General features: G+C 32.4%; 1 protein-coding gene and 1 long non-coding RNA gene across 2 annotated transcripts; both read right to left on the bottom strand.

The window, feature by feature from the left end:
- Positions 1-7,556: 7,556 nt before the first annotated feature.
- Positions 7,557-13,258, bottom strand: LOC115949665. Its single transcript, XR_004083037.1, has 4 exons — positions 13,091-13,258; positions 8,969-11,384; positions 8,786-8,842; positions 7,557-7,821 (listed from the first exon to the last, which is right to left on the bottom strand). It is a non-coding gene; the product is annotated as an uncharacterized LOC115949665 (long non-coding RNA).
- Positions 11,719-13,221, bottom strand: LOC115949664. The gene has a single exon (XM_031066954.1). It carries the CDS (start codon positions 13,070-13,072, stop codon positions 11,912-11,914), a length of 1,161 nt encoding a protein of 386 aa, XP_030922814.1. The 5' UTR covers positions 13,073-13,221; the 3' UTR covers positions 11,719-11,911.
- Positions 13,259-13,732: the final 474 nt, after the last annotated feature.

The following is a 13,732-nucleotide window of genomic DNA, read 5'->3' as shown; positions in this document are numbered from 1 at the left end:
TTAAAGGATAAAAGTTTAACTACAATTTCTTGGTACGGTCATTTTTAGTTTATCCTAATTATGTGTGTATTTGACATGACTTAATTTTATCAATTTATTTTATTATTTAGTTTATTTTTGTTACTATTTATGGATCTTATTGCATTTTTTGATGTTATTCATGGGTCATATTGTACTATTTCAACTGACTTTTATCTTTATTTACAGTATTTTCAATAAAAAGTTTTCAGTTTTAGTAAAATAAGTAGATTCCAAACAGATTCTAAATTTAATCATTTTGGTAGGATTGTTTTGACTAATAAATTATATAGTTGAATTTAATTCTCTTTTCAAAAAGATGTGCCACATTTATTAATAAATTCACATGATTGAATTTAATTGAGAATCTCATGTGTAAAATACAATATTTAAGAAACTGTAACAAATTTTAGGCAAAAATTAATTTAATATCTTGTTGCATAGACCACTATCCTTTTTTTTTTTTTTTGATAGGCACAGACCACTGCCTTGATGCTCTTGCTCATGTAGGCCATTCAACTGAACATCGGCATTAGTATCTCTCACTAAAAAAGGCTAGTTCTACATAAATAAAACATGATGTTGAGCAACGTAATCTTCCCTAATCCTAGGAAATATTATATGGAATTTTCCGCTTCTTTTATAGTTAACTCACTACCAGTCGAACTCATTTTTAAACTTGAACTTTAGGTTTCACTGCTATTTATGCTTTCATAAAAAATGTTACTAGAAATGTGTTAGGTTCTAAAAGTTTAGAACAACTGGCAAATCATGAACATAAACTTATCTATATATAGATCTTAGAGTCTATAGGTATTATTAGACAATACTCAAGGTGATTCAAGTCAAAATTCAAGGACAAGTAAGCTGCAAAAAGAAGAATTCAGAAACTGCCTGGTTCAACCGATTGAAACACATATCTGCAAAATTCTATTTCAGCCCAAACTCTGATTAAACGTATTGAGTTTCAAGTAAAACACTACTATTATATAAAGGAAACCCTAAGCACATTTTTATAAGGTTTTTTTAGAGAGATTAGAGTGCATCTTGTGCCTCTTTTGTAGATCTAGGGTTTTGTACTCAAAAGCTCTCTAAGGTCTTTGTTGAGTTGTGTGTTGAATCTTTTGTGAGATCTAAAAAGTGTTTACCTTCATACACACACATAGAGCTATCAAGATCAAGATTTGCATCAAGAACTTGATAGTGGTTTCAGTTGCTACATAAGGAACTCTCAAGAAGATCCAAAACCTTTGAGTGGAGTCTCAAAGTCACAAGTAGGAGAACTTGTGGTTGCTGCAAATCAAGGAAAGAAGTAGTTTGTGGATTCGGAGCTATCATGTGGTCGTGGTAGTAAGTTTTCTACTCGAGGTAGCAATAGAATGTTAGTTGTCTAAGTTCTATTGTACAAGCTTCAATTTTTTCATAGTGGATTTGCTTTTTATCTTGAAGATAGCTAGGTTAAATTCTCCCCAGATTTTTTACCGATTTGGTTTTCCTAGGTCATCATATCATTATATGTTCTTTATATTTCTGCTGCTTTGCATGATATGATTGTTTTGTTTTAACCTAGATCTAAATAATAAACCTAAGCATTCACTTGTTTTGTTTTTACATTAAGGATAGCTAAGTTAAATCCTCCCCGAGTTTTTTACCGGTTTGGTTTTTCTATGTCATCATATCATTGTGTTCTTTATATTTTCGTTGCTTTGCATGATATGATTGTTTTGTTTTAACCTAGATCTGAATAATAAACCAAAGTATTCACTTAGTTAATTAATTAAGTTAAACAATCTAGTTTACAGGGATTTAAAAATGTACAAGTGGTATTAAAGCGAGTTAGCTTTTGTGTTAGATCTTTTGATCTAAGAGTTGATCCTTGATCCTTGCTATCATGGATAATTTGAAGTGTCTTTCTGCTCATGTTTGTGATAATTTGAATAAAGAAGATGCTATTGCTTCTGTTGATCTTATTAATGCTTGTGAAACTCTTTGTAAGAAATTATCTAAATCGTTGAAAATTGCTAAGAATTTCAAAGATGAGTTAATATTGGCTAATCTTGAAAAAGAGGAATTGGTTGTTAGATTAGACGAGTCTAATAAAAAGAATGAATTTTTGAGAAATCAAATTTCCTCTCAAGATGAGAAGATGAAAAGCTTGGAACAAGAGTTAGTTAAATCTAAAGCTAAAATTAAAAATTTGACTAATACCAAACTTGCTGTTGATAACAAAAGTGTCTTTGTTTCTCTTAAGCCTAAAACTGAGAAAGTTTATATCCCTCCTTTCAAGAGGAATTATAAAGAAAAAGGCTTATTTTGTTAGGTTAGACAAATATAAAAGTTTTGATGTAGACGCTAAAATTTCTAAACCTATGTCTAAACCTACCGTTAGAGAGTATAATAAGTCTGTTTTTGTGCCTACTTGTCACTTTTGTGGTGTTGTTGGTCATATTAGACCAAATTGTTCTTTGTTGAGGGAAAAACCAAAATTTGAGACTAGATTTGCTGTTAGGAATACTGATGTTCCTAAATTTGTTCTTGTTTGTCACTTTTGTGGTGTCTTTGGTCACATTCATCCTAATTGTCATAAATTGAAATTTAAAAATTTTGTATTCCAATCTAGGATATGTGATGATATTTCTCCTACCATAAGTCCATACAAATTGTTTCATATTCTTTTGAAAAGTTTAAGCTTGTTGCCTTGTGAAAGGAATTTGCCGGATTTCAGTTTTTTTTCAAAAAATTGGTGTAATCCCTCAAATACACTCTGCTTCTCATGGATTTTCACCTATAGAGCCGAAGACTCGTGCTATATGGGTGAGAAAAGACTTGCTAAGGTGAGTGTTACTTACTTGTCCCTGATTTAATTCTTTCAATTATTTGTGGACATGTTTTCTTTTAGTTTTTTGTTGTTTTATTTTCTTAGGTTGTTTTGTTTTTTTTTTTTTTTAAATCCAAAAACATTGAAAATTTTCAAAAAGACAAAAATAATTTATTTTGTGTCTTGTTTTATTTGTTTTAAGGATTACATCAATTATAATATCTCTCTCTTGATTTAAAACGTGCTTGACATTGTGGAGAGACTTGAATAGTATGTGTTATATAAGTGCTAAACTATTTCTAATTTTGTGTGAGTATGTACTAGTTTGTACATGTACTCAAAGGTTAATTAAGAAATTGATCTTTCTTATTTGTATACCCTTTATAGCTTAGTTAAGCACTGTCATGCATTATTTTTGCATTTTATTCATTTAGCATAATGTGTGCTTTAGTTTTGGTCATAAAGATTTTTTGAAACCAAAAAGATTTTTATTTCTTTTGCATTACACATCATGAATATGTAATTGAGGTTGGCCTATTATCTTTGCATAACATGCCTATGTACCTTCTTTAGCTTAAATGAGCTTATTTTTCTGCACTTTACTAGTTTTAGCTATGTAGTGCATGTTGTGTGAGAGTTGTTTATAGTTTTTGATCACATGATCTTGATTTTGAAGTCACATGCTTTTGATTGTAAGGACTAAAAAATCCTAAGAGAAAGGCATAAATAACCATCTCACCACTGTTTACTAGCCAATCATGAATACCTTAATGCATATCATAAGATTTTGTACTCGAGAAAGTGTAGCACATGCACCAAAAAAAAAAAAAAAACATAAGGTGTAGCTTCGGATTAATGCTAAAATTGGTGTGTACATTATGAGGCAAAATAAGAAACTTACATGACTGCAAGCTTGTTTTCTAGGAGATGTAAGAGCTCTATGATGTAACTCTTTAGGTGATAGTAACTTTCAAACTTATGTGATGAATTTTATAGAAATTGTAATTGATCACTATTTACTTATCACCTCATATGTATCTCATGCTTTTACTAGTTGCACACACTACACAAGTTAGTCTTTGCTAAACTTAGTACATGATATTGTGTGTGAATTTGGTTTGGCCATCCAAGATTATGTTTTTTATGGTGTTTGATGCAAAATATGGTTAAGGTTGGCAAAAATTGTGTTTTTGACGATTATAAATCTTTGTTTTGAAGTTTTGGGTAGAAAACTCATATTTTTTTTTGAAAAACTTTTAAACTCATTCTCATGCATTTCATTCATGAAATTATTTAGGTTGAGTGTTTTTTGTATAAACTTCTGCAGTTTTTCAAAAAATCCAATTTTCCAGAATTTTGATTGATCGAATGTGTTTTTTGACCGATTGAAAATCCCTTGATTTTTAATCATTGCTCTCTGCCTAACTTGATTGGTTTTTGATCAATGCTCGACTGATCAAAACTGAAAAATTTTCAGTTTCTAAGTTTTTGACCAAATTTTTTTCATGCATCATTTATTTTTAGGATTCACATGCATTGCATTATTTTTTGTATCCATCTTGCAATTTTGCAATCGTATCTCTCATTGTTTTCACATATAACATGCATACACTTTGCTAAATTATGTACTCAACTTGATTTAAAAATTGATTGATTAATTTTTGAGCCTTTGTACATTTTAGTATATGCTATTTTTCTTGATGTGTGAATGCTGAAAATTGAGGAAATTTTTTTTGAGATATGATGGATAATAATTGTTCAAATATTTTCTCTAATTGATTTGAGTTCAAACACCATCTATTTATGGGTTACATAGTGTCAAGTTTGCATTTATTGAAAGAGAGAATATTTTTCTTTATGTGTATCCTCAACTTATTTTTTTTAAAAGGTTAGGTTTGTGTGTTTTTACTTTTCCCCACCTTCTAAATTTTCCCCAAAACTTGTTTTGTTTTCCTTAACAAGTGTTCATAAGGGAAGTTGTTGGTCTTCATTTGTTTCCTTGATTCTCTATTTTCTCTTGACTTTTGTTGCATATGTTTTTTGCTTACACTTTGTTTGAGTTGGCTTTGTCAATACGTGACAAAAGGGGGGAGAAATAGATGAAATGTGGGAATGTAGGAATCCTATTTGTTTTGTTTAGGGGGAGTTGAAATTGTTTTTCAAATGGGGAGAATATAAAAACTTTTTTATGTATCTAACTTAGGGGAAGAGTTAGAATTTACTTTTATTTTTATATTATGTATCATATTATTTTTTATGTCTTTCTTTCCACACATGCGGTGATGTGTTCTTTTGAGTGTTTTCAGGAAAGACAGGTACATTTTGATCAAGACCTTCTACTTCTTATTGCAACTTCTAGGTTAGGAGTCTTAGATTGGGATTTGTGATGTAATTGGGCATTTTATTGTATTGGGTTGTTCTTGTATTTAAGTATTTCATATTGTGTGTAAGTTTTGTCATGAATTGTCAAAGGGGAAGATTGTTAGGTTCTAAAAGTTTAGAACAATTGGTAAATCGTGAACAAAAACTTGTCTAGATATAGATCTTAGAGTCTATAGGTATTATTAGGCAGTGCTCAAGGTGATTCAAGTCAAGATTCAAGAACAAGTAAGCTGCAGAAAGAAGAATTTAGAAATTGCCTGGTTCGATCGATCGAGAAACAGGCAAACGATCGAAACACGTATCTCTAGAATTCTATTTCAGCCTAAACTCTACTTAAACGTATTAAGTTTCAAGTAAAACACTACTATTATATAAAGGAAACTCTAAACACGTTTTTATAAGGTTTTTCAGAGAGATTAGAGTGCATCTTGTGCCTCTTTTATAGATCTAGGGTTTTGTACCCAAAAGCTCTCTAAGGTCTTTGTTGAGTTGTGTGTTGCATCTTTTGTGAGATTTGAGAGGTGTTTACCTTTATACACACACATAGAGCTATCAAGATCAAGATTTGCATTAAGAACTTGATGGTTGTTTCAGTTGCTACATAAAAAATTTTCAAGAAGATCCAAAACCTTTGAGTGGAGTCTCAAAATCACAAGTAGGAGAACTTGTGGTTGCTATAGATCAAGGAAAGAAGTAGTCCGTTAACTCGAAGCTATCATGGGGTCGTGGTAGTAAGTTTTCTACTTGAGGTAGCAATAGAATGTTAGTGGTTTAAGTTCTATTGTACAAATTTTAATTCTTTCATAGTGAATTTGCTTTTTACCTTGAGGATAGTTAGGTTAAATCCTCCTCAGGTTTTTTACCGGTTTGGTTTTCTTGGGTCATCATATCTTTGTGTTCTTTATATTTCTGCTGCTTTGCATGATATGATTGTTTTGTTTTAACCTATATTTGAATAATAAACCTAAGTATTCACTTGGTTAATTAATTAGGTTAAACAATCTAGTTTATAAGGATCTAAAAAAGTACAAAATGTAATTGTCATTGTAATTGACTTATAATTTCATTATTTCAATTTTTCAAATTCGGGCTTATTTGGTCCATTCCGTCACTTGGGTCATATTTGGTTCCTATTCAATCTACTTCGATCCACTTTGGTCCTGTACGACCCACTTCGGTCTATTCTATTTATTTTGGTCTTATTCAAGTCCTATTCAATTCACTTCAGTCCAATTTGGTCCACTTTGGTTCTATTCGGTCCATTTTGTCCACTTTTAGTCTTATTCAGTTCACTTCAGACTTATTTTGTCCACTTTGGTCTTATTCGGTGCTATTCAATCCACTTTGGTCCACATTAGTTCTATTCGATTCATTCTGTTCACTTTGGTCCTATTCGTTCGTATTTAATTCACTTTGGTCCTATTCGGTCCACTTCAGTCTAAATTATTCATATTCAGTCCATTTGGTCCACTTCAGTCTTATTCAGTTCATTCTGTCCACTTTGGTCTTATTCAGTCCTATTCAATCCACTTTGGTTGTATTTGGTGCACTTTGGTCCTATCTAGTCAATTTTGGTCCTATTCTATCCATTTTGGTCTTATTCGGTTGACTTTGGTTTTAATCGGTTGAATTTGGTCCTATTCTATTCATTTGCTCTTATTCAGTCCACTTCAATGTATTCTATCCACTTTGGTCTTATTCGGTCCACTTTGGTCCTATTCTGCCCACTTTAGTCCTACTCAGACAACTTAAGTCCTATTCGATTCACTTTATGGTGAGTTTGGTTCAGTTTTTTGAAAAAATGCATAATGAAAAAGTGGAGTTTTGTTAAAAGTGCATAATGAAAAAGTGGAATTTCAAAAAACTGAGTATTTGGTAAAAGCTGTTAAAAAGTGCCTAATGAAAAAGTTGAGTGTTTGACTAACACTTATAAAAGTGGTTTTTTGAGGGGTAAATGACCAAAAAGGACAATGTATATATAAGGGAATTTATTTCAAACTTTTTTTTTTTTTTTTTTTTTGGTGGATGTGAGTTTATTTCATACTTATTAAATCATCTATTTCATATACTTACTAAACAATAATAATAATAATAATAATAAATATATTATTGTTATTATTTTAATAATGTTTGGGCAATTTTTCTTTTTTAGTGTCATAATTATTTGTTATTACTATTAATGACTTCTTATTAATATTAATTAAATCTAAATAATTTTTATCATCATGAAGCACAAAATAAAAATGTAAAAAGATGATAAAATATACACCAATAATCCAAGTTTAAATTGTACTACATAAAAATGTAAAAACATATAAAATACATATCAATAATCCAAGTTTAAATTGTACAGCACAAAAATGTAAAAAAGATGATAAAAGATGATTAAATTGATCCCTATCATAGTTTTGACCGGTCTCATCACAAAATTTGGTCACTAGATTGGTCCAACCTTCGGTACTAAAGGCAGCACCTCTTGATCTATTCCCGATTTGAATCTGTTCCACACAAAGATTACAAAAAGTAGTTGTCCAGTTTGGATCATTATCCCATAATGCTCTAGCCGTTTTTGCCTCGGGATTAGAAGTGGTGTTTTTACCCATCTATAAAGTTAACCAGTGAGGTTGAAGCATATTAGCAAAACCATATCAAGCAAACAAAAAAATTAATCATTATTAAACTTTGTCTCTACAATCCTAACCAACTAAGGTATGTCTTAAAGCAACAGAGTTTACACCTGCAAAATTTGTCTCTTTCTCTATGTCTATATCCTCCCCCCACCACCATCACACTCACGCATGCACAAAAAGGTATGTCTTAAAGCAAAGTTGTAGGGGCACAAAAAATTTGTGCAGCAAGTTTCTTCACCTATATTGCAAGCAAATTTCTAAAAACCATATGCTAACCATACACATATATTTGGACAATGCATACAATATAAATTATCTAATCTAATGTCAAGTCTCTATGACCGCTAGACCAAGGAACATTTATATTTTTGTTTCATCATAAAATGGGTTTTGGGCAGCATCAAGCAATAATCCAACACAGGGAATGAGCAGATCACACAAGGCCTGTTAGGCTCTTTGCATGGTTAGTGTATGACACTAAAGAAGATAATTTTCTTAAATCAAACTTGTATAACTTGCTTAATTAATTAACTCAGTGTAACTCATTAACAAGTTAAAAATATTTTGAAAATTAACGAACTAATCATGAATATAAAATTTGCATTCAGTCCTAAGGTCGAGCTCATCTTGAACTCAATAATAAAGTGAATAACCAAACTTAATACCCATAGTATAAACACTGAATCCGTTCTCCAAGGCTTAAACTTAAACAATACCCATTAACCTATTTCTGGGTTGCCGAGAAAACAAAAAAACTAATTCCAATCAACTAAAATTCCAATCAACAAAAACAATACCCATTAATCTATTTCTGGGTTGCGAGAAAACAAATCAAAGAGAGCTGAAGCTGAAGAAAACAAAAGCATGCAAGATCTGAAATTTTTTTTCCCACACTCGGTAAAAAAAAAAAAAAAAACGCTTCTGAATTAGTTGGTACCTGGTCATTTTTGATAGCAGATCAGTGTTGCTTGGTGTTTTGGTAGCAAATCTCTACCTTCAAAACGTATTTCTCAGATCAGATTAGATAGAAATAAAAAAAAAAAAAAAAAAAAAAAAACCAAGATCAGAATCGCGTTGAAGAAGACAAAGAAAGAAAGAAGAAGAAGAGGAAGAAGCTTACCAAAGTCCAAACAAACGCACACTTAGTCCTATGTGGTCCACTTCAGTCCATTTTTGTGCACTTACAAAATGGGAGAAGATGGGTTTGGATTGAGAGCACATATTCTAAATCCAAATTTATTAAAAAATATATATATCAAATTTGTAATATCTAAAATCTTAAGCATAGCATTTATTATTATTACACTCCTATTAAGCCACATTAACATAGCATTTCAGTTCACTTTAGTGTGACTAATTTAAGTAAAAGTCTTCCTAAAAATGGAAGGTATGAATATACAAATGTAATCTTTTGAGCAGTTACTCATTTGTTTTAACGTTATTATTTTTAAATAAATTGCATAAGGTTGATTATACCTTCGTGTGTGTGTGTGTATATATATAAGTTTTATGTAATGAAACATATAACGTATTTTAAATTCACTATTTTTGATTATATAAGTTTTATATAGTCACCATTTAACCTATAAATTTTACATTACATTCTTTTAAAATAGTTATATTACATTTTTCCATGCATAACATAAAATATTTAATACGACAAGCTAATAAATGTATGCACATGAGAGCGTTATCTGCGTTTCTCCACCTCTCTTAACCTGTCAATGAAAAAGAAAATGAATACGTTCACACACAAAGGGATGAATCCGACATAACAATCCAAAATAGCACCAATATCAGGGAACATCTATCCATCCCAACTAGCACCATATAGAAGCTCCATAAATCGAAGTAGATGTTACACTTCTAAGAGAATTCACTCACAAACATGAGCAAACAATTTTTAACAAAATGCTGGCTTTTAGAAAATGAATTGCACGCCATATACGACAGCAGCTTCCATGTAGAATTGGAGCAGAATAGAATAACTTAAGCTCAAATGGCCCCTCCTTACCTAACAAGAGTAAGGCGAAAGATGAGGCCATGACCCACTGAATACAAGTGCAACTTACAAATAAAAAACAGACAGCCAAACAAAAAATTAGTTACAGGGTAGTATTCAAGATAGCAATAATCAGTACGTCTTGTTAAAATGAAAGATCAATCATGAGAAGAAACAATTGAGGATCCATGATGTGAGCATTTACAATAGCTGGGATCATGCAACACAATCACATAAATTAGAATTGGATTTCTCTAGACAAAACAGAAAAGGATTTAAACTTTAGCCTAAACTAGTTGCACCCTTACACATGACTAAATGAAGTTCAAGAACAATGTGTAAACAATAAGAAAAACAGAAAGAACTTACATCCATGATGTAAACAATTATAACAGATGCATTGAAGTCTCTCTCCCTCTTAACAATTGTCTAAATACAAGAAAGCACTTTATTTATTTTAAAACAACTCCACATGATATATGTCACTTGCTCAAGAACACACGATACTGTTTTTGTATTTGCTAAATTATTTATCACAAATTCATATCTGAACAACTTGTAATACACCTTTCTGTTTTCACCTAAACAACTCATGTCACATTGCATTAACAGCAGTAAGTCTTTACTCTAGCCAAAAAAATTCCCCAGCTCCACAACAACCCACCCCTCCCCCCTTTGCATGTGCGCACTCTTTCTCTCTTAACTGCACTCAAACTTGGAACAAGGCAAGTCTAAGGATGAAAAATGTAACTAACAAATAAAAAATGCAAACAAATTAGGTCTCTGTGTGATCATTATGCAATTGCTGCACTATGCACTTCCCTCTTAACCAGCTCCCACTTTTGTAACATCCAAGTTTTATCTGTATATATTCTGCAGATGGGAGGACCTTCTATATGACAGTTCACGAACTTGAACAAGAATGAGTAGCAAAGCCCTTAAAATGAGTCTCTTCTCTGAGCAGTGGCTTCTCGACCACAACCAAAGACTCCAATACTCGTTCATTTCATACAATTTCAGGTCGGTTGGAGTGTTTGAGTTGCATTATGCAGGTCCATTTTCAACTAAAACACAAAGTTTGGTTCCAAAGATCTCAATTGTACACAATTTTTCAGTTATAATAAAATTTGCTTGTATATAAAAGATAGGGTTGAAATAAACAAATGCCAACTTGCCTAGCCACATAAATCCTGGTAAGAGTTAAAATAACAATTGTCCAATCAAAAGTCAGAGTAAGGTGTGATGGTAAAACATGGTCCAACTGGACCTCATGATAGATTTAGTGACTTGCAAACACGAATTCAAAACACTCTCCTAACTTACTTTCACCACAAGAAAGCTGGTTGCTGGATTTGTCCACTTGGCTGACATGAATTTGGCTTGAGCCATTAAGAAAAACAGCTTATAAAGCAAGTACTTTTGCTTTTTTTTAAAAAAATTCTGTAGAACAAAAGAAATCCATGTACCCTGTGCTGCTCTTTCTTGTAGCCATTTGAACATGCAGAGAATTCCAGATAGGCGCCATATGAGAGCTCTGCAAATCAAAACAACAAAAAAATTCTGCAAATTTGCTCACAAACATGTTAAACAGAAAATTGTTAGGTATCTTGGAATGCACACAAATTATGAGACTTCACCATAGTTTCAATATATACTCAGTGTAACCAACTTGAACTAGCAATATCAGTCTCAGAATTGCATGCAGCAACATTACAACACCATCCAGTAATACAATTGCATACAAAGAGCATGTATCAGGGAGCTAGATGTCTTTTTTATAGCTACAAAATGAAAGGAATTAAATTTCTGTGACAAAATTTCCACAGATAAGTTATATTTTAGTTACAAAATTTCAGCCATGTAACCACTTGCTGAATTATGCCCATTTATTAAGCAAGAACAGATCACAATAGCCTAGCAGATGATTATGCATTTTGGAACTTGAGCTAGAATGTTCAAACAAATAAAAGACAACTCACATTAACAATAAAAAATTAATATGGGTTAATTGCAATCTTGGAGCTCAACTAAAGCAAGTAATTTAACAAGGTTATTCTCTTCTCATTTTGAAGAATCCAATGATCCCTTGTATAGCTTCAACAGCTCAGAAGCCTCCTCCTCATGAAGCATAACAAACTTCTGCAAAAATGTCTTTTCAGGGCACTCAAAATACGCATGCATTTTAAAATTCTTCTTCACCAAACCTTTTGATAGCAAAACTTGAAGAACCAAACCCCTAGGAATCAATCTCTTTTCCAAGCTCAAAGAAAAAAGTATCGAGTGTTTCTTAATGAGGGAAGACTCCATACCCATCTTGTTGACAAGAAAATCCATTACCCTCGTAAGCTTTTCCTCAGACACAGTCATACACCATGGATGGCTTCTAAATGCCATAGAAACCTCATCCTCAGTCCAACCCCATTTCTTATAAACATTGAGCTTCCTTTCCCATGTCGATTTGCTCATTGACCGCACAGCATGGACTGCCTTGGCAAACTTCATCGTCGAAGGATTAAATCCCATTTCTTTTACTTCCTCCACAGCCTCTCTAAACTGAACAGGATTAACCCTGAATGCTCTTGGCTGTTTTTGAAGTATAGAAATGATAAACGATTCAGGCACTCCGCTCTCTCTCAATGTATTAATATTGGGCACCACATAAGTTTCAAGATAATATGTAAACATACCCGAACATCGCTGTATAGCTTGAAGAGTCTTATCCTCAGACTGAAGCAAACTTTTAAACAAATCAAAGGAAGGGATAATTTGTTTCTCTAAGCTTCTTCTAAAAAGATCAGGGAACCCACTAAACATTTTTGCCAGGTCAGGACTTGGAATCCCTTTAGAGGAAAAGAATTCCATTTTGGGCAAAAGGGTTTTCTCAGGATTACATTTGAGCAGTCCTGGGCGTCTTCTAACAAGGTTCGAGATCTGGGTTTGAGAGAACCCATGGTTCTTCAAAAACTTAACCACAGCATCTGCTTTTTCTGGGGTTTCGAAATGAACATATTTGGAAGCTGATAAAGCAGCTTCTGGTGTGAACCCAAGTGAGTTTATGAGGTAAGCGACAGCAAATGGTTGCTGACTTGAAGTGCTGGAGACATAGTATTTCAAGGATAAAGATGGGTTTTGAAGAAAACCCAGTTTGTGAATTGGTGTTGGAGATCTACTAGTAATGTGTTTCTCACCATTTAGAATGGTTTTGTAGAGACAATTAAACATGGGGATTGAAAAACGCACCTGTTTAGTTGTGTAGAAGCAATGACTTCTGTGCCTGACTGAATTTTTGAACTCCACAGGTAGTAGAAAAACTGAAAAAAATGGAGCTGGGAGTGATTTTAACTAAAACCCTCCTGTGGAATTGAAAAGAGGTTTATGTTTTTTTGACTAAGAACACGCAGAACTGACGTCGTTTGTGACCTATGCCACGTAAAGGCCAAAATTGGGGATTTACACTCATTTCTAAACGATATAATTAGTAAGCACTTTTACATAATTATATTTTTTTACTAATATCTCGAGTTTAAAAAATTCGATTTTAAATTTATAAATTGAGTCTTAGAGCATCCGCAGTTGGAAGGCCAAATGCCAAATGTAAGTTACATTTGGCATTTAGGCCCAAAATGTGCTCAGCAGCTGGAAGGCCAAATGAGAAGAATTGTAAAAAATTTTACAATGTTGCTACAGTGCCATCCTAAATGTAGGATGGCACTGTAGCACTATTGTATCAGTTTTTTATTAACTTTTATTCTCTCTCTCTCCTCTGTCTTCTCTTTCACGGTCTGAGATGGTTTCCCTCTTTCTTCATCTCTCTCTTTCTAGAACATTTCAAGCGCAACATACAAGCACTCATAGCACAAAACAAAAACAAAGTACATTCTC

Source organism: Quercus lobata, chromosome 6 (genome assembly GCF_001633185.2).
Source record: "Quercus lobata isolate SW786 chromosome 6, ValleyOak3.0 Primary Assembly, whole genome shotgun sequence".
In the NCBI taxonomy this organism is placed as follows: domain Eukaryota; kingdom Viridiplantae; phylum Streptophyta; class Magnoliopsida; order Fagales; family Fagaceae; genus Quercus; species Quercus lobata.
This window is presented reverse-complemented; position numbering and strand designations above follow the sequence as displayed.

Coding starts and splice junctions, on each gene's coding strand:
- LOC115949664 (XM_031066954.1), bottom strand. CDS start 13,072: ATGTTTAATTGTCTCTACAAAACCATTCTAAATGGTGAGAAACACATT.